Source organism: Sander lucioperca, chromosome 1 (genome assembly GCF_008315115.2).
Source record: "Sander lucioperca isolate FBNREF2018 chromosome 1, SLUC_FBN_1.2, whole genome shotgun sequence".
Classification (NCBI taxonomy): domain Eukaryota; kingdom Metazoa; phylum Chordata; class Actinopteri; order Perciformes; family Percidae; genus Sander; species Sander lucioperca.
Window position 1 is genome coordinate 18,530,292 of NC_050173.1, and position 21,591 is coordinate 18,551,882.

General features: G+C 40.7%; 1 protein-coding gene across 6 annotated transcripts in view; it reads left to right on the top strand.

The window, feature by feature from the left end:
• Positions 1 to 21,591, top strand: part of ctnnd2a (catenin (cadherin-associated protein), delta 2a) — a 270,891-nt gene that overhangs the window by 190,921 nt on the left and 58,379 nt on the right. For all 6 annotated transcript variants that reach the window (XM_036006801.1, XM_036006802.1, XM_036006809.1 and 3 more), the window contains 2 exons: positions 3,678 to 3,891; positions 18,609 to 18,795. In XM_036006801.1, the coding sequence (XP_035862694.1) occupies positions 3,678 to 3,891; positions 18,609 to 18,795 (401 nt within the window). The remainder of the gene's footprint in view (positions 1 to 3,677; positions 3,892 to 18,608; positions 18,796 to 21,591) is intronic.

Sequence of the window (21,591 nt, forward strand, 5' to 3'; positions counted from 1 at the left end):
CTAGCTAACGGTCACTTAGCGTCCCGTGCAGTGATGCTTCTGAAAAGAAAAAGTCAGGCACCCGAAATAAGGCACCGAAATTTTCGTTCTTATTCGGTCTTGTTACTACCGTTTACGTCGGAACCCGTTTCGGTACCCAACCCTACACACCACTCCTCACTCCCAACATGCAAGCAGTGAACTGTCTACGGCGTGCTGCTGATTTGTGTTGATGTTCCATACGTGGTGACTCAAACGCACTTGTTTGGCTTCACATGCCACCATCCCAGGTTTGTGTCACTCGTGTATCCCACTGCCAGCTTTTACGCCGGCAGCACCTCTGATTCTCACAATCCCAGCTGTCACCACTGCTAACTGTTTCCACGGCAATGCTGTCGCTATGGGTTACCAATAGCCGTGGCCACCGCTGAACAGTGGGAGACAAAGACAAATCAATCTGCGCTTCTAATCTTCTTTACATGGCATAGAGGAACAAGCGCAGAGGTATTGGCAAGCCTTTGCAGGTAGCTCAGAGGCAATACAAAGTGAAAGCACTATGGCTTTTATGGAATAACAGATTAACTGTGACACATGCATAAAGAGGAGAGGGGAGATGAGCAGAGATCAGTGCGGGGAGAGGGGATGGGGAGCAGAGGGAGGGGAAGAGGAGCAGAGGTGAGGATTGGAGGGCATAAGAGGGGCAGCAAATCAGGTTGAGGAAATTGTGTGGCCAATGGAGCAAGGTTAGTTTGCCATTCATTGCATCCCTTAATCCATTTTAATTGAATAGATAAGCAAAGTCATTTTGCTCGATAAACTCCTGCTGTGTCATCAAACACCTCCATCCTCACCCTGCCCTCCATCACTTTCTTATGCTTTTCTTTCACTCGTTGCACAGTCATCCGCTCTCCCTACCTGGTCCGCATTTATCATGTGTATGGTTTCACTATGAATAAATGAAAAGTTAAATTGCACTTGTAAACACTCATTCTGATGTGTGCTTTTCTTCTTCTTATCTGGCTTATTCACGCCAGATGTGTGAGGTTTCCACAGGAGACAGAACAATGAGTGCCAAGGATAATCACAGGAAAAGGCTCGGAAGTCTATTTTTTACACTTTACTGTTCCTGTCAACATGTCTGCATAGTACACGCTACCCATCTGGTGCTTCACAATTAAACAGACACTAAGAATTATTTTCTGGCACGTAATGTCCCAGGTCTGGAGGAGAACATGCAGAAAAATAAAGAGGGCTTCAAAAAGCCTGATTACGCAGTTTTTTTGAGTTATCTGGATGAGTACCTCTGCCTGTTGCAGACAGTACTCCAGAGATTCCATAAAAGTGGAAGCGTGAAAGACAGACTTTCTCTCTCTCTCAAACACACACACACGCACACTAGTTGCGCTATCCATGTTTGTGTTAGTCTCCTGGTGATCACAGCAGCCTGCTTCTAGTAATTAGTACTACACCCCTGTCGATTGGACTGAACACGGCTTGCTGTAAGCTCCTTGGCCCCCTAAGGCCGGTGAAGATGCCTGCAGTGGAGAAGCGATGTGTAGCGCCATGGTGGGAAGGCATTATGTGTAACACCATAGGGGGAAGGCGTAATGTGTAACACCAGAGTGCCCTCATTGTGATCCCCACTGGGCTAACAGCCCTTACTGCCTTGTCTCACAGAATTAGGACATAACCATACATCTGCACTGATTGGCTTTTTATTTCTGTCTTTTCATCAGTGTGTTGTGTGTGTATTCACATAGCAGTTACCTTTACAATGCAAAGAGAAGATGTGGTTGATGAGATTAGAGGAAAATCTCCACTGCAGAAAAGTGAGGCCACTAGTTGAAATACCTTAAAAATAACTCTTTTGTGCCTGCTTTTTGGTGGCAGGCATACACCTTTAAAACAAAAGTGCGTGAGGGTGTAGTAGATGCTTGCATAAAATACATAATAAAATATTCAATAGGCTGCTGAGTCTGCCATTAAGGGTGTTGACACATTTCTTGACCTTTTTGGAGAGTCATACCAGCCATGATGCTTTCTCGTCAGTATTTTAATAAGGTTCCAACATGGTTGATTGCAGAACGGATGTTTCGGAGACACAAGCGAAGGCATGACCTGATTGGTTGATCGGGTTGTTTAGTCAGTTGTTTAGGTTTAGGCATTAGGAGTGAGATTGGTTAGGGTAAGACTATCAGGATAAGCTAATCAGAGGCAGAGTAATTTGGGTCATGCCTTCGCCCGTCCCTCCAGACCATCCATTCTTCACTTTTATATTTGGAAAAAAACAGTAACACAGAGAATTCTAGTATGTTTGTAGTTTAAACCTGCAACATTAAGTGTATAGCCTGACAATCACGCTAATTTGCCATTTAGTTTCACTACATTCATTTATATTTGTATCACTGAACAAGCCTTTTAAGTCCACAGTGTATCATAATCCTTGATTATATGTTACAATTGCATAGTAAAACCAACTGAACAATATTTTCTTGATTAGCTTTTAAAATGTTGTCAGTATTGTTTAAGGATAGAGGATTAAATGATGCTATAAAATATTTATTTTTTGTAGACGTGACAAAGCTTAAGCACTATTTTAAACTGGCAATGCCTTTATAATTGTATAAATTAATGTTATATAGCTGTGTATTCAGTTTATACATGTTTAAGTTTATTATCTTGATCTTTGTCTAACACTGGTACAGTATATATAACTATAAATACTGAAACATTTAAAAATGGCATTGAATTAAAACATAAAGAATCAGTGTGTGCATTATATTTCTTTTCTTTACTAGTTTTATTTCTTTATAAGGTACCAGCATGCTCTAGGTCTTTTACATTTTTCTAGGGTAGGGACCACAAATGCCTCTTTTAAAAAAAAAATAAAAATAAACTCCCGGTTTCTGATATAACTTCTCATTGTTTTAAATTTCCATTTTATGCTTTCCATCTCCATCATACTGTATAAATCATACACACGTTTGCACCATTATAGATGGTGCATGTGAAGAATAGTATAACATTGTTAGATATAGCAATTTAACCTCAGTTGTCTTTTTAAGAAGCAGTTTCCTTTTCTTTTCAGTTAGCAGAATCATGTGAGGGAACGTGAACCAGATAATGGAAAAAGATAAATATAGGCAGGATGGAGACAAAAGGACAGACAGACACATACAGAAAAAGACATAACATGATGCAAATGTAGGAAGCAACAGACATGCTGCACAGAACAAGAAAGGCAGAAAAATGTTTTAAAAAGTTATGTTTTGTTAGATTATAAGCTAAACTGGCATCACAGCTCTTTTCTTCCCTCATCAGTGTAATTATGTGTCATTTTATGAAAGCACAGTTATTAGCTGTGTCATAGTATCTTTAATTAGTACACACCGGGTTGTTAATCTGATTGGACTGACAGATACTGTAGGACACACACACACACACACACACACACACACACACACACACACACACACACACACACAAATACTGTACACACATAAGTAGCTACCTGCATAGACAACTGTTGAACAACATTTGATCAGGTGACGGATGTTAATCACAGAGAGTTTTTGAAGTTTCTGTGCATGAGTGCTTACTGTGTGAGTCTATGATGGATTTTGTTGCTGTTATACATAATCCATGTACGTGAAATGCACAAGTAAATTTTTCATTGATACGCTTTCTTTGATCCTCAGATCCGCAGACAGGGAGGCATCCAGCTGCTGGTGGACCTGCTGGACCACAGGATGAGTGAGGTTCACCGTAGCGCCTGCGGAGCCCTGAGGAACCTGGTGTACGGCAAGGCCAACGATGAGAACAAAGTGGCCTTGAAAAACTGCGGGGGGATTCCTGCATTGGTCCGCCTGCTGAGGAAGACTGGAGATGTGGAAATCAGAGAGCTGGTCACAGGTAATTTAGTTGCAGCAAACTTACACATCACATCTCGAGCATGTATTTATCATGGTGTATCTGCAGTTATTCTCCAGCAAGACTCCGCTTCTATGGCCTCAGGAGAGGTTATAATGGTGTGTGTGTGTGTGTGTGTGTGTGTGTGTGTGTGTGTGTGTGTGTGTGTGTGTCTGTGTGTGTGTGTGTGTGTGTGTGAATGCCTGAATAGAATTTGATATGTGGAGATGCTGCTGTACGCTACACAATTACACCAAATCTGGGTCAGTTTCAGACAGAGAAGAAAGAAAAAGAAAAATTCAATTTCTGTCTTTATATTTATTTTTTTAGCTTATTTGTTGTTCGATTGTTAAATTTGTTTATCCAATTGTTGTTATACTGTACTTCAGTGAATTTAGTAGACGACTGTGTGACTGATTACTCCTCTGACATTTTTGAATGATCTAGATTTGAAACATTTAATACTCTGATACCTAACAGGAGGCATGCACACATTCCAAGAAACAAACACACACACTTTTAAATATACATTAGCATCACTGTATTCTAGTTTTGTTTGGCCTTGACAGTGCCAGCAGTTGTTTTGGCCAAGTGATTTACTTGTTGGAGAATATGTTTTTTTTTATTTTCACTGAAAGAATATTTTTCACAAGAGGTTACTTATTCACGATGAAGAAACCAAGGCTGTTCATCTTGAGCTCCTTCAGATGCCAAACAATTTAACATTGCACCTGATGTTTTTTAATCAATTACAGTTCTCCTCAACAGTCTAATAGGACTCTAAGGCATGCAAAACATCTGGAAAGACTGCAGATGAAGCAGCGAGGCAGCAAACAATTTATCATTTAACAGAATTTCTCTTAAGAATTGTTTTGTTATGTGTCCTCTCTTTTCAACTGGTTGAGTTGTTATGCAGTATAAGTTTGACTCTGTGTTTCTTGCGTGGGTGCCTGCATACATTCACAAAAAATGTGTGTGTGTCCAACTCGCATTGAAGTCCCTACCAGCAAGTGTGGTGTTTTACAATTATTGGTCAATTTTATTTTGACCTAGAGGGCATGAGCAGTACGAGTTAGCCAGTGCACTGGAGACTCACACATACTGTACTGTACAGCAGGGCACACGCCCACACACACACAAACTTAGAGATGCACATGCAAACACACTCAGATGTACAGTACCTTTTGTGGAGATGCACACAAATATCCGTGTAGACAAAAGATGTATGGATTACATATTAACTCCCACCTCAGCAAACATACATTACACAAGTTGACAAAATTGTATCTCAAATCCTCCTGAAATATTTTGCAGAATGCCTCCCACTAAGAATTTAATATTCTACTAGAGACCCTTTTTGTGCTGCAGCAAACACTAACACACGCACTGCGTCCCTCTCTGCTTAACACAGACACACTGATGCTCACGAACATACACCACCTCAAGCATATATGTAATCTAAATGTGCAGCTACAGTTATTTTCCAGCATGACATTGGTTCTACAGCCTCAGGACAGGTAATAATGATGAACCTGTGTGTGTGTGTGTGTGTGTGTGTGTGTGTGTGTGTGTGTGTGTGTATGTGTGTATGTGTGTGTGCATACAGTATGTGTCACAGGATTCAGTCTATAAAGGTTAAAACCCCTAATGCTAATGATATTCAGCACGTCATTATGAGTGTCTTAAGCTGTTTTCGCATATGAACTCCAGACTGTCCAACGAATCAGGTCCCGACAAAGTCTAAAGTTTCCCTTTCTCACATGTAGCACACAACAGGAGATTGTCCATCTCAGACGCATTCTTACTGGAAATACTCTGTTTGGTTTAAACAAGGGGTGGCGCCTGGGTAGAGTGAGCCAGTTCGTAATTTAGTCATGAACAACCTTGTCTCTTGCCGTTTTTGAATTTGTCTGGATTTCAGCATTCAGCAACCTTAGCGACAGAAGTTCCCGAATCTCGTCATCACTCCAGTTAGACATTTTCGTTGCCGTCTCTGTGTGAATCACCCTCCTTCTTAACCCTCTCATTTTGTCCCCCTGGTTTGCACGAGCCGATAGAAATGCATCAATGTGGCTGCTCGCTTGCTGTGAAATCTCATACTTTGGGTTCAATTGAAGATTACACAGACTTCGTACTAGAGAGCTGGCAGATTAAACACAGTTTGATATCTGATCCAACTTATTCCCACATACAGCTCTGCCGGGTAATGTCTACAGTAGATGATTTCCGCTTTGCATTGCATGTGTGAAATGGGCTCCAGACGCACACAAGGGGTACAGTTTGCTACGATTCAAATGATAGGAGGGGACCTGAATGCTAGCAGCCTAGCAGATGTTCCAATGGCCAGTTCTCCCTGGTATGTTACAGCATGTACTGTGGCTCCCTGAACAGGACAGAACTCCTCATTTGTCTAATTTCTCTTTTCTCAACCTATGTTCATATGTAATTCCCTCTCTTCTTCAGAACATTCTTCTCTCCTTTTTCCGTATGCATGCCGGCCTTCTATGGGGTTCACTGTCTTGCATGGCATTAAGCACAAACTGTATGTATCTGCACTTGAATCACCCATGTTTCTCTCTCTTTGCTCTGACAAAAGCCCTCTTTGTTGCACCAGGTTAGTCCTGAGGTAAGAGAGACATGTTCACGCTCGTACAAGAGGATTGGACATTCTCAAAGAAAAAATGTACAATCACGCTTATTCACTCATGCACACACAGACATCAATTCAACCAGACAAACACACAAAACCACACATGCACACAAAGAATACTGAGATAAAGTCGGTGGGGCCCCCTCATGTTCAATTTGACTTCTGACCCCATTTTTCCTCAGTAGAACGAAGCTTTTCTTCAAGCATACACACACACACACACACACACACTCAAACATCCATCCCTGGACGCATCCCCAAAGGTCTCTCGCTCTCTGAATAGAAGGGAACACGGCAGATGACAGGCAGCAAGCCAGCGAGGAGTTTTGTCTCTTTCTGAACAGAGCATTCAAAACCGATAACAGCCCACTGGAGAATGCTGGAGACACAAAAAATGTAGGATGTAGGAGAGGACGGATGGAAGGAAGTGGTTCTATTTTACATTTTCACTGTTATTGACACCACTATACAGTATAAGGCAGGCATGGATTGGCCATCAGGAGTACCGGGAGATTTCCTGGTGGGCCGCTCTATTTGTGTGGGCTGCATGTGCTGCGCGCCGGTCGAAAGCTTTTTATTTTATTTTTTGATCGGCCCGTAGAGAGAAGAGAGATCATATGACTGGCCCACTTGTGTGTCTTTTAATATGAACACTGGCCATTCACATCCTTTGGTCCTTGCCCACTGGTTTGTCTCTCATCTGAACACTGGCCAATCACATCCTACTATGGCCGACCTCTTTAAGCATGCCAAATGATTATTTTAGCATCCTTTGTCTACCAGAGAGGACAAGTTAGCTGTAAGTAAGTTAATGTTAGTTATGCAAACATAATACTATAACTTTCTGATTTATCCACATTCCACTATTTACAAGTTGCATTCTGTGTACAAAATGCAGCTTTAGCTTAACTTACAGACTTATCATTTGTTTACCATACGGGACATCTTGATGACACCCATGCTCCATCCTCAAGCTTTAGCCATCTAGCCATAAAGAGCCAGGCAGCATGTTTGCATCAGTGAGTACACTATCATACTATCTTATTTACCACTCAGCCAAGTGGCAGTATTAAGGGCTGGTATGTATGTGTTGAAGGGGAGTGCAAGGACAGGTGGTGTCCAGCTGATTGTGGTGGGTTGGTCTGGGTCTCAAAAGTCCAGGGCTGATTTTTTTTGCCTCAGTCCAGCCCTGGTATAAGGTTGGAGTGAGATGTGAAATGTTGAGCAGAACCAGGAAGGATGGAAAGAAAGCAAGCTGTTCTTTTCCTTAGACAAATTATTGATATTGCCGATGGTGAAATATGATTGGAAGAAAGAGAATGAGGAAGAGAGGGAAGAATAAACGACAAATGGGAGAACGGTAATTAGTAGGAAAGGATGAGAAAGATGGATGGGAGAACTGACTAAACGAGGGAAGGAAAGAAGATAGGAAGGGAAGGAAATAAGGAAGTTTTGTTTTTATTCCAGATAAAGACACAAGAATGTGCACCAATAAAATTCACAGACATCATTCACAGAGCATTTAGTGTTGACACTAAGCTATATGTGTCATTGATGGCAGTCACCACACTTCGCCTATAGGGACATTCTTGAAAAATACCTTGAAAAATATCACCACAGTGCTGGAGAGACTAAGAGATTAAAAACACAGCTTGGAGATGGAGTGTGCGTGTGTCTGTGTGCGTTCTGTAAGCAGTTTAACGAATGAATAAATTGCACTGCAAGTCATACTGCATAATTTTTTGAGCTCTCACTTTTATAAATAGTAATCTTGCACAAACACACACACACACACACACACACACACACACACACTGAAATTCTATCTTCCCTCTCTGTTCCCTGACCCTTCCTGTCGTTGCCCTTCTTTGTCTTGCTCTCTCCTGCTGCTGGCTAAGTGAATCAGTGTCATGCATGACTCTACCCTGTTGTCTGTCTACTCTGGTGCTTAGCATTGAACTCCACATTTCAATTGCTTTCATGTCAGTACAACTATATTTTGAAGTCTATCTTCATTTGCCTTGTGGAACACCCTACTGGAGCTCTAATTCGCCACTTGAAACTGTTGCGTAATTACTCTGTAATTCAACTAGGCATGTTTTAAGTGTTTTTTTCTTATAAATAGAGACAATGAGGGCAATGTGTTCAAATTACTTTTCATGCTGCATTGGCCATTGACGCCCTTTTAATTAAATGAGTCCGTTTTGCCAAGAATTTGTGCACAGTAATACAACACTTGGTTTCTGATTATTTCTCATTGTATTTGCATGAACCTTAGAAAATGACATGTAACTTTACACATGATATAAATGTCAAAGTTAATGTTTACAGGTGAAAACCGGAGGTATCTCTGCAATTTTCTGGGAATCAGACAAATCTGCATGCTCATGTTTTCATATTCTATGCTAATATTCTAATAAAACCTTTATGTTAGTGCCCTATGGCCAAAAGGCATTGGCAAAAAGACTGGAGTTAGTCCCTGGGGGCCTGTGGCCGCCCACTGCTCTTATGTAGGCTTTTAGGATGGGTTAAATGCAGATGACAAATTTCATTCTCTGTGAATGACAATAAAGGCACCTTTAACTTTAACCTTTATTGATGCCACACCACCACAGCTCATCTCTGCACACTGTTGTATGTTTACAATGGTTCGTCGCTCAGCACTACGCCACGTGTTTTGTTGCTCTAATTGTTTGTAGGTCTATCTATAGATCTATCCAATTGTGTTCAGAGGCTTTTTGGTCTACGCCCGTTGATAAGGTAGGACTGCTGCCAGTACATGTTAGAGTGGAGCAGTTAAAGTTGAATCATATGTATAATATCATAAATGGCTCTGCTCCCAAATATTTACACTCTCATATAAAAATGGTTCATACACAGCGTAATCACAATACTAGGGCCAGTGTCCGTTCTTGTAAAGTGCCCAGAGTCAACAATGCAGATAGAAATGCTTTTTTCTATACAGGTATAACATTGTGGAATAATCTGCCGCGTTCCCTCAAAATTGTAAATACCAGAGGGGCTTTTAGACATCAGGTTAAGGCATTTTTATGGAATAGAGTAACCAATCTTTTTAATTAGAGTAGACTGATTATTTTATGTGATCTGTGATTTTCTGATTTTAGAAGATCTTGAACCTTGGATGATTTGTGTTAAATGTTATTGTCTTTGTCCTGCAATAGTTCTTTGTCATGTGTTCAATTTTCTAACACCAAGGACCATGTTGGAAATAAGTGTTCACACTTTAAAGGGGTGATAGAATGATTATATAGGATATTTCACACTGTTCCTTAAGGTCTCCTAATAGGGTATGTAACATTGGTTGGGCTGAAAATGGCCCAAGTGCTATTTTATTAGGCCCTTAACTACCCTGTGAATATGGCTCTATTTGGAACAAGAGCTTTTCTTCCAAATATGGTATGCTCATGAATATTTAGATGAGCTTTTTTGTTTTTTGTTCGTTTAGAAACGGTGACTTTGCGTGGGTATGGAGCACCTTGCTGCGTGACAGAGCTCCATCTAGCTCACAGCGGGCCGGGGTCTGTAAAAGAGGACAGGCCGGGCAGCGAGGCAGCAACGGCAGCACCGGCCGCTAAATTCCGACACACAGTCAGACAAAATTTGCAATTAGCCATCAATTTTCGTAAAACGGCTCATATTTGACCTCTACATAGTTGATTTCTCACATAAAAAAGTCTCAGAAGTGAATTTAGTGATAAAATAGCAGATGAACAATCTGTACAATTTCTGAGATCTGCGCGACCTATTCAGAAGACTACCTGATCTCAGATCAGTGGTGTAGCCTATGTAAATGTTGGGGCGTGACAAAGATAGAGACTAGAGCCAAATAAGGAGGGTGGTTCATTGAGATTTGCCCGTTTTCAGAGGCAGTTTCAAATTGTGAGATTTGCAGAGGAAAGAGGTGTCAATGGGATTCTGAGGTTCTATGTATGTCCTATTTACTCACCAAACTGTCGTTATTCAACTATGACAAGGTAAAATCGGTTTTGCATTCTATCACCCCTTCAACATGTTATCCTTCCTGGATTATATTGTCTGTCAAATCCAAAATAAATAATAAATAATCAAATATAACACCCCTTGGAAATCCAAAATAAACTGAGAGATTCCAGACTAATTTGTTTTTGTGATTTGGACATGATATCAAGCTAGTTCTGTAGTACAATAGACAGACAAAAGTCAGATTAAAAACGGGTCTCCAAAAACAGGTGATTACAGTTAGCTGATTTTGATGGTGGTTGTTTCTTCTTCTGGCCTCTTTGCCTTGGTAGTAAAGCAGTTTCCAGCCTGCACCAACTATTTCTACAATAATGGGTATGAGTTGGTTTGGCCACAGTTTTGAGAATACCAACGTGACCAATACATTTTCCTTTAGGGGAGAATAATCTTGGTGGCGAAAAGTAGTTGAAAGATCATTGGTTGTACTGGCTAGAAAATTATGAAGTAACATTCTCGACTCCTGACATCTAGAGTCCAAGTGCTGTTGGACTGAACCTCTAAATGCTTTGGGCTGTAGTTGTTAAAGGGGAGCTACCAAATGAGTGTGTAAATGTGTAGAACCTCCTTTCTCAGGCCAGTGCTGTGAATACTCTATCAATGTTTTTAAAAAAAATGAAAGAGCATAATAAAAGAAAAAACGTGTTAGCACCTCTGCAGTGATATTTAGCAAGAAGGCATTGGATCTGTTGCCAAATTACATTCCTCTCAGAGCTTGACCTTCATTACTAATTTGTGGCTAAATGATTTGAAAGCAAGCAAGTGCATACTTAAATGACATCAATAGACACAATCTTCAACTGCTTCTTGGACTCAAAAAAAGTGGTTGTGCTAGAGTCATATCAAATCAGCCTCCTCATTACTGCCTCTGTGTTGTCAGCTTCGTCAAAGCACTTCAGTATTCTCTGCGATTAAAGAATTTGTTTAGGTCTGGGGAAAAAAACAGGGCATACTTTTTTTTTTTTTTTTTTTTTTTTTTTGGTGACCGGAAAAACCTTCCCTCAACAATTTACCCTGTCTCCCTGTCGGTTCAGAAGTTTAAATATAGACGAGCCTTATTGGCTTCCCGGGTCTCAGTGTGCGGTAGTTAGAACGAAGTCAAGGCTTCCGGGCCTGTCAGTCAAAGTCTGGTCGATGCAGAGGCTTTGGGTGTCAATAGGAGATGCTATCCTTACTCATGGGCTCACCTTGAGGCAGTGAACCATGCTTGTTGGGCTGAGAAACAACTGCTGAGGGAAAGCCATGTGTTCAAAATGTGGGCATTTGTGCAAATATCATTAATGTATAACTGTTAAGTTTATATATATATATATATATATATATAAATTTAAACTGGAGACAAATGTACATTTTGCCTAATGTCTTAAAGTGCTCATTGATATTCTATGTATTGCAGAGCAATGTTTGCATGGAGAGAGACTTAAGTCTTAAACGCATCACAAAGCAGAACAAGTTTGGGTGTATTTAGTAGAGACCAACACTTTTTACTTATGCAAGCAGCAACAAGACAACATACTTTAGTGAAATAGTATTGCTGCCATCTTTTACTGGGAAATGATTTACTTTGCCTTCTGTTACTTTAAGGCATGAATCCCTGCTCTGTGTAGATGTCAAAATCTCCATGTCTCCACTACTGTTATAGTATTTGCTAAAGCCATTTTTATTCAAGCCAAAGCTCGTAACCTTCTTTCAAAAATGCTTGAGGACAGAGCTCCATCACAGTCATTATGGTGATACCTGTGGGGAAACAGGATGTCTTCACCAGGATTACTTTTTTGCTGCTGCTGCTACTATGCTGTAAAACTGTTAGTGTCCTGCAGAAATGGCTCTGCAGCATTTTCACTGTGGGAGGTCCTGGTGGGAATAAAACCCACAGTATAAGCAGTGACAATTTACCCACAATACAGGACTTGACCTAGTCTAACAAATGTTTTTTTACAAACGGACTGCAGGATGGTAAGTTGTAGGTCCTTGGGGTCAAGTCAGCAATTGTTAACATGCTCTCACCTATAAATGTTATCCAAAATGTTTTTCCTTCATAGATTTCTGTAGACACAATAGCTATGTTATTTGTCGTCTTTGGCTTTACTCATCACCAGGTTCTGACCCCGCGGCTAACTGAGTCGCACAGATGAAGGCTGTTTAATAAAACATCGCCACTTGAATCCTAACAGGCCTCACTCTCCCTTTACAAGTCACACTCTCATTTATTCATGAATTCATGCAATCATCTCCCCATTTCCCCAAACAACCCAGCTCCTAGGAAGCTGTCCGTCAAGCATCTGAGGCGAACAAGTCAGAGGAGGGAGAGAGGAAGGAATAACGCACAGACACACACGCACGCACACACACACACACACACACACACACACACACACACACACACACACACACACACACAAAGGCTCCAGCTTGATGTCATTTGTCTGTTGGCCACCTGATGTTATACTCATAAGGACACTGGGCTTAGCGAAGCATTACAGATCTATGTTTCTAGAGCAGGCAAGTGTGTGTGTGAGTGTGGGCCGGTGTATGTGATTGTGTTTGTGTGTGTGTGTGTGTGTGTGTGTGTGTGTGTGTGTGTGTGTGTGTGTGTGTGTGTCAACCTTGAATTTGGCCAATGTTAGACAGTGGCAGACACAATGTCCTTGCCCCAGAAAACAATGGAATCTATTCCTTCATGTCTCCTCCTTCTGCTCCTTCCTCCTTCTTGTCCCCATCTCTGTCTGCAAAAAACATCATAACACCACCCTCTCACATCCTCAGTGTGTGCTGTTTTCCCATGTGTTTTAAATCTTGTATGAAGCCCAAGAAAGGCAGCTGAGTGCCTTTTTTACGAGCCAGCAGACAGGTTATTGTCATCAGAGACAACACTTTTTTAACATGATTGCAATCACACACCAACGACACTCATCTCACTTGAGAAATAGGCCAACACAGGAAGAAAGAGAGAAACGGAGAGAAAGACAGAAAGGGATGTTTGAAAGCACAAAGGTTCATAAGTGAAGTGTTTTGCCCAATATGTGCGCCACCGAGTGTATATCTGTGTGTGTTTGTGGATATTTGAGGTTTTGCCTTGGTTTGAAAAGAGTCCATGAAAGGAGAGAGATTGAGTAGAATGAGAGAAATTTGAGATATGAAACAAGGGAAAGTGAAAGCAAATGTTGCCTTGACGCTCCCACACACACAAACACACACAAGCACACACATATAGCCTGAGTGTGAGCACTTGATTGCTGCCAAACAGCATATAAGGTCATCGCCTTATTATCACCCTTCTCTTCTTGTCCTCTCACGCTCTCTCTCTCATACACACACACACACACACACACACACACATGGTCACCCTTCTTTTTCTCTTTTCAACTTTCACCACACTTTCAGTTTTATACTTGGTTAGACTTGTTTTTTTTTCTCCTACATTTAGATATTCTTCTCTCCCTCTTTGACTACCATTCATTTTCTCTGCCTCTGGATTCCTCTTTTACTGTTTTTCTCACATTTGTACATGTACAATTGTGCATGTTTACCTACCTAATTAGAGTTACCCCTAAAAAGTGGAGATATCTTGGATATTTGTACATTTATTTGAGGATAACAACTTTAATTAACCTCTCTGCTCGTTAACATTTCATTGTGTTTTTTCTGTCTGTCAATGCTGTCATTCCCATCTTGTTTGGTAACCTTTTTGTTCCTCCCTCTGTGACATCTTCTATTCTTTAATGTTATTCCCGCTTTCTCATTGTTTTCTCCATCTTTTTCTTAGCCTAACTTTCCTCCCATCCCTTTGTGTGTCATTTGCAGATTGTCATTATGACTGACACCAGTGCAGTATACTGTAAGGCATCAAGACTAGCATTGCTGTTGGCTACGCAAAACTGGCTGCTAGTCAACACCCAGTGCCTCCACGACAGTGTACAGTGTTTCTGTGGAGTGAGGCTTAATTCATATCCGGTATTAGTTACGCAACCTGTCCTGGCCCTTTTCTCCATCTCCTTCTTCTTAGTGGAATAGTGAATTTTTTTGTTTCTTCGATATGCCTGACTCAAATTGAGCAATTTCTGTAGTATTATATACACCGCAGGTTTTTTTTAATACTTTGGTGATTTGTCAATAAACCAAAAATTCTCTTTTAGTTGCCCCTTTACACAGGCAGGTCAGAGGTCAGGTTTAGCTAACAGAGCAGCCTCGCTGGAGCTTTTGGGAATTCGGAGTCTTGCTCAGCTTCAGTATTGCTGTCGTTTCAGATGACAGACAATATTTATAATCTCTGCTGTGCACTTCCCTGCCACCCTTATGTTTAATTTACATTCACATCTAACAAGAAATTAGATGTTGTACTGTGGAATAAACAGAACATCGTTCAGCCAGCTGACAGCCTCTGTGGACACGGTAAATTGCGTACAGATCACATAGTGTCGCTAGAGTTGTGGCCAGCTCCTATTTGTGTGGTAACTGTGCAAATGAATGACATCTGTCATCAGGGACCTGCGTCATCTGGAGTCTGGCAACAAATATGTGAGAGATGGTGACGTTCAACACAGCGGCCTTTTATAGTTTGTCATATTAAAAGATGTGTTGCATGCCTCCTCTGTCATCTCAATCTGTTGCCGTCTCCCTGACCCATCACTCAGCTCCTCCAGCTCTCTTTCCCTCTCATTTGTTTCTAATTCTTTGTCTTTCATCTCTGTCACCCTCTGTTTCCCACATTTCTTATCTTATTGTTTGTGTGTTCGTTACTATATCTATTTTTGTATCTCTTGCTCGATCAGTGGAAGAATTGTGTGTGTGTGTGTGTGTGTGTGTGTGTGTGTGTGTGTGTGTGTGTGTGTGTGTGTGTGTGTGTGTGTGCGTGCGTCACAGCTGACCAACAAGGCTAATGCTTCTGGCATCTGGTATTCCATCTGACAAGAAGATGGAAAGTGTGTGTGTGACTGTGTGTGTGTGTGTGTGTGTGTGTGTGTGTGTGTGTGTGTGTGTGTGTGTGTGTGTGTGTACCCATACTGTATGTGATTAAGTATTACTGTAGCATGCATGGGAGTTTGTGAGTGTACAATACTTTTGTCCTTGCAGGTGATGAAAGTTTCTTTGTGTACATACAAACTTGCAAGTTTCTCTGCCAACTCGTGGATGTGTGTATACATCGACTGTATATATCTGCATATGTTTAGGGTGTGTGTATGTATATATGTGTGTTCTCCACCACACAGTATGTGATAAATGATGCATTGGTTGGACAGTTGGCTTTCCGCCTGGAACAAAAAACTAATTAATTTCCTGAGATATCACAAGAATCAGGTAGATTGTAGAGTCGGATTCCAGAACTAAAGAAGGGGTGGCATTCTCAAAAGTGATAATTTTGAGTAATTTTTGTCCTGCATAGCTAGTCCTGAAATACCTCCACACTTCATTTGTGATGTTCCAGTGCAACAGAAAGGTCTGGTTGAGATCAGTATCATTAATCAGAAGCGTCATTTGTGTTTCAGTGCAGCAGATTAGATTGTACAGATATATGCAGAAGGTTAAAAAAACGTTTTTGGGTTGTTTTGATTTCTTAAACCTGAAATCAGAAGGACAGGCTTAAACTGCTCAGACCTTACAAAATAATATATAACCAAATGTATTTCCTGTGACATCACTAAGAGATTAATGGAACCATTTGCTTTGAAATTTCTCAAAATATAAGCTTATGAATGTCGTGGAAAGTTGACAGAGGGAATAAAGAGGAGAAAAAGCAAATAGAAAAAAGAGCGCTGTCCTCACTTAGCTGTGCTCGGAGCACACAGAGTTGACAGGAGCCTTAAAGGACAATTCCGGCGCAAAACGAACCTAGGCGTTATTAACAGATGTGTACCCACTCTGTCGCTCTCTGGGACATGTTTTCATGCTAATCGAATGTGTTTGTAGCTTGAAAGACGCTAGCGTGGACCGCTGATTAGCTTACAACGCTAGTATTCGGGGCACAGGGAACGTAAAAACAAATCGCTATTTATACCACTAAAAAGGCTAAAAAATATTACCAAACTTCAACGGTAGCATAATGAGGATCCCTAAATGTTAACCGAAGCATTGAGAACTTTGTAAGTGTACAGACAGTTTATTGAAAAGATAGATTATAAAGACACTCGCGTTCATGTTTACATGCCGCCGCCGTCTTGGAAACCAGTCATGACTTACAGCTGGCGATGCAAACTAAAATCAAAAGCAATTTGCTCAATATATCTGAAATAATCGCACTCTGCATAACTTGTCTAGTGTACTTACTCAGTGAATAACTGTCCATCTGGTCCCTCCGGTCAAGTACAAGTACAGCCCTGTTTATCAGAGAGGGGAAATCTTCAGACTGTACAAAACACTGTGTCTCTTGGGCATCGCGACGCAACAGGTCCCACTCCTTGCAACACAGACACTCCTGTTCGGGGGTCATAGCTTCACAATGTCCGCAGGTACACCACCAGTTTCCCGAAGTACGAGGCTGTGTTGCGGCATTGACTACCGGTAGCTCTCTCTCTCTCGTAGCCCTTTCACGGAGCTCACGCAGCTCTTTGTTCAATAAACTGTCTGTACACTTACAAGACATAAGATTGTAAGTTCTCAATGCTTCGGTTAACATTTTGGGACCCTCATTATGTTACCGTTGAAGTTTGGTGATATTTTGAGCCTTTTTAGTGGTATAAATAGCGATTTGTTTTTACTTTCCCTGTGCCCCGAATACTAGCATTGTAAGCTAATCAGCGGTCCGCGCTAGCATCTTTCAAGCTACAAACACATTCAATTAGCATGAAAACATGTCCCAGAGAGCGACAGAGTGGGTACACATCTGTTAATAACCCCTAGGTTCGTTTTGCGCCGGAATTGTCCTTTAATAGAAAGATTGTTAAAGGAACACGCCGACTTATTGGGACTTAGCTTATTCACCGTATCCACCATAGTTAGATAAGTCCATACAAACCCTTCTCATCTCCGTGTGTGTTGTAACGCTGTCTGACGGCTCCACCGGTAGCTTAGCCTAGCACAGAACATGCAGGTGAATGGTTCCACTAATCCTACTGCTCCGAATTGTGACAAAAGTGATAAAATAACGCCAACATGTTCCTATTTACATGTTGTGATTTGTAGAGTCACAGCGTGTACAAAAAACAACGTAACATGAGACACAGCCATCTTCTAACCATAAACAAACCGGGAACTATATTCTCAGACAGGCTTGCTGCAAAGCAAATCATTCCGCCCAAGTACTATATTCTTCCGCCTGAGAATATAGTTCCCAGTTTGTTTACGGTTAGAAGATGGCTGTGTAGATGACTCTACAAATCACAACATGTAAATAGGAACATGTTGCCGTTATTTTGTCACTTATTTGGAGCAGTAGGATTACTGGAACCATTCACCTGCATGTTATGTGCTGGCCTGATGCCGCTGGAACCGTCAGACAGCCTTACAACACGCACGGAGATGAGAAGGGTATGTATCGACTTGTCTAACTCTGGGGGTTACGGTGAATAAGCTAAATTCCCAATAAGTCGGCATGTTCCTTTAAGGTATGAATCACACTGTGCACTGTAGCGAAAGAAAAGAGAGACATCTATCTTGTAGATTTTCAATGAGGAACACAAACCTATCAAATCATCGTCATTCATATTGTATACATTATTTCATATTTTCATAAAATGAAGCAGCATTCTGGTTTACCTACATCATTAACCATTGCAGCCAGGACATTCAAAATGTTACACAGCAGAAATTCTGAGTTGGTGATTTTTAGTACATGCTGTATGTTTTTGGTATGAGTTTACATGCTTAGTAGTTATGTTGCCAGAACAAACAAAGATTATACTCTTTTATTATAACCCTTTATGAAAAACTTTATTTGGAAAAAGTTTGTTTTCCTCTTTCGGTAAATTTATATAATTGAGTATTTTTTTCATTATTGCAAATAGCAGACATGTGCATTTCAATGTGCCATTAATTTGTTTTCCCATAAAACTTGCTTACAAAAAAATGCTAAAATAAACTACTTTGTTAATGTGTTTTTCTTTCTGCGTGTGTGCAGGTGTGCTATGGAACCTGTCGTCGTGTGATGCTCTGAAGATGCCAATCATCCAGGACGCCCTGGCCGTTCTGACCAATAGCGTCATCATACCCCACTCTAACTGGGACTCCTCCCCCAATCACCATGATGACCGCAAGCTCCATCTTCATACCTCCCAGGTGCTGCGCAATGCTACAGGCTGCCTCAGGTAAAAGCAGAACACGCACACACACACACACACACACACACACACACACACACACACACACACACACACACACACACACACACGCACACACAATTCTGTCAGCACATATGCACTTTTGTTTTCCTCTCTCTCTTCCTTAATCTTACTGTCATTTATAAGAATACAACAGCGTGACATAAACACACACTGAATGTGTTCTTTGTTGCTGAGATTTACCGTAATGAGACATTTTATTGTGTGTGTGAATGGATGTTGCCTCTTTGGAATGTTCACTGCTGTGTGATTAGAGATGCATATATTCACAAACTATAAACACTGCTCTGTGCACAGTTTCTCTCTGCTTCTCACTCATTTACTCTCTCTCTCTCTCTCTCTCTCTCTCTCTCTCTCTCTCTCTCTCTCTCTCTCTCTCTCTCACACACACACACACACACTAACTTGTGCTGGTAACCATAGCAACAACTCCTCCAATTGTCCTTTGTGTGTCAAGACCTTCTTTTTGGTGCATTGTGCTGATGAACTGTGCTCCTTAGTTGTTAAAGCTAGAAATATTGAAGGACAACGTACAGTTTTGTATTCTCAGTTACTTTATTTAACTTGTCAGAAGTCGGAGCTGTTCAAACACTGATCAACTATGCACAGTTGAATTCATCAAATGGAAAGTATTTTACAGTACCAATACAACAGGCCAGTCTTAGCAGTCAGGCATTTGATTTATTTTTAGTGTTAGTGTGTCCATCTCTTACTTTACGTAATACAATTGCTCATGTTACATACAGCTACTCCTCATTTTCTTTCAGCCATCTTGTGTGAAACTGCTAGTTCTAATGGCATACATAACTCAAAAGATTGCGGTTGTTTGACTTTTCAATCTTGGAAAGTTCAACCTTTGTACATAACAAAATCCCCTGCACAAACACACTACTATAGTTGTGATTTTAAACTTTGGCTGTGTGTATTTCACTTGTATGTCCTTAGCACAGAAAAGGAGCTCTGGCTCTTGATTCCATACAACAACATGTGTTCGTCTATGTACACACACTCTCACACCAACTCCACAGAGGGCTGAAACGGTTTAGAAAAAAAACTCCATGTCCACTTGGCTGTCTCTCTTTGAGCTGTGCACTCAATCAACCACCAGCAGCCTCTGGATTAAACCTCACCTCACTCGCTTTGCAGGGCTTCTCTCAAGCTGTTTGGAATGCTTATCTCCAGCTATTGAATGTCTCTCGAACACTTTTCAAAGCCATTCGGAAGACGTTACAAACAGGTTTTTGTAGGCATTCATTGTGTGCGTAAGGTGCTACATTGTGTGTATGCAATCAACATACCAAAGCAAAGGCTCCAGTTGCTCTGGTAATTGTTCAATTTGCGATCACTTTAAATATGAATACCAGCTTGCATATTTGGTGGTTTTCCCAAATATCCAAAACATGTAATTATAAATATTTGCAAGCTTCTAGTTGTGAATGCTTTTCTGTCAGATTTCCCTGACTGCTGCCTGCCAGTCAGTGGGAAACACAGATCCTTTTTTTGTTTAAAGGCATTTATCTGTATTCAACTCTGTTCATTTAAACAGTACAGATATCTTAATCATTATAGCAACAGAGCTCTTGTACTTCTGTATTTCTGCTGTACCTCAGAGAACCTACCGTATTGTGAAGTACACCACTTTGATATCTATACTAAATTTTAACCACAGCTTGCAGTGCCAGGTGCATTGCTTGCATGCAATTAAATAAGTGTTTGGAAGGTAAAATCCAGTGCAGTTTTTTGTTATAAACCTCACCGGCTTTTGTTTGTCAGCATTCTAATGGAACAGCACAGAAACTGCCATGGGGGCCTGTGGTACAGGACAATGATTATACGCAATAACTCAATATCACAAAAAACCTGTACAAATCTAATCCAGTCCACTAATGGCTTTGCATTTGCAATAAGTATTACATTGGGGAAAGTTGTAATGTTGTTGTTTTCTACTGGGGGGAGTCAGAGTTGGAGCAGTGCTGATATAGCTGTGTTCTGTAGGCTGATTTGCATTCTTGCATTTGCATTTGGGTTGTATTATATTGTTAACTGTAAGAAATATTGGCAACCATTTTTAAATGCATGAGAAAAATGATGGTGTATATAACAATATATAGGTGACTGCGATTATGATGTTATTCGTCTGTGTAATATACTGTATCTATAGAATGTATTCTCATTTGTAGTTATATACTTAAGATACAGTATTTGAGAATGTGAAATAAACACATTAATAGAATTGTCTTTGAATGTTCTTGCTATTTATGGCCAAATTAGCTGAAGTTTTTCTTCAGTATGTGTTGGCACGTACATATGGTGCATGTCTAAGACTTAGTAATACCTACAGTAAGTATTTGCCACCCTTTGGCAATTGCTAAGTCATGACACAAGAAAAGAGGAGGTGAATCTAAAAGGTTGGTTCACCCAAAATCACAAGATAACACACTTTTACCATCTAAGCTCTCTTGGTATGATGAACATCGGAAAGAGCTTGCTTTTGAGCTCCTTGAGCTTTTCATTATTTGCATGTCACAAACTAAATTATCCTCCATTGCACTGCCTAGGCATCAGAAGTCTCATATTACTTAAAACTCTTGAACTAAAATCTCACCATCTGGATGGCTAGGTAATGTACCAGCAGGGGTACATGGAAAATATGTTGTTTCTTATTTGAGGGAATGGATTATTAAAAGTAATGTTTTTCAATGTCGTGCAAGAGAAGCATTTGTGATGTTTCTTTTAGGTGTTTGTTTATCCCAAAAGGAAAAT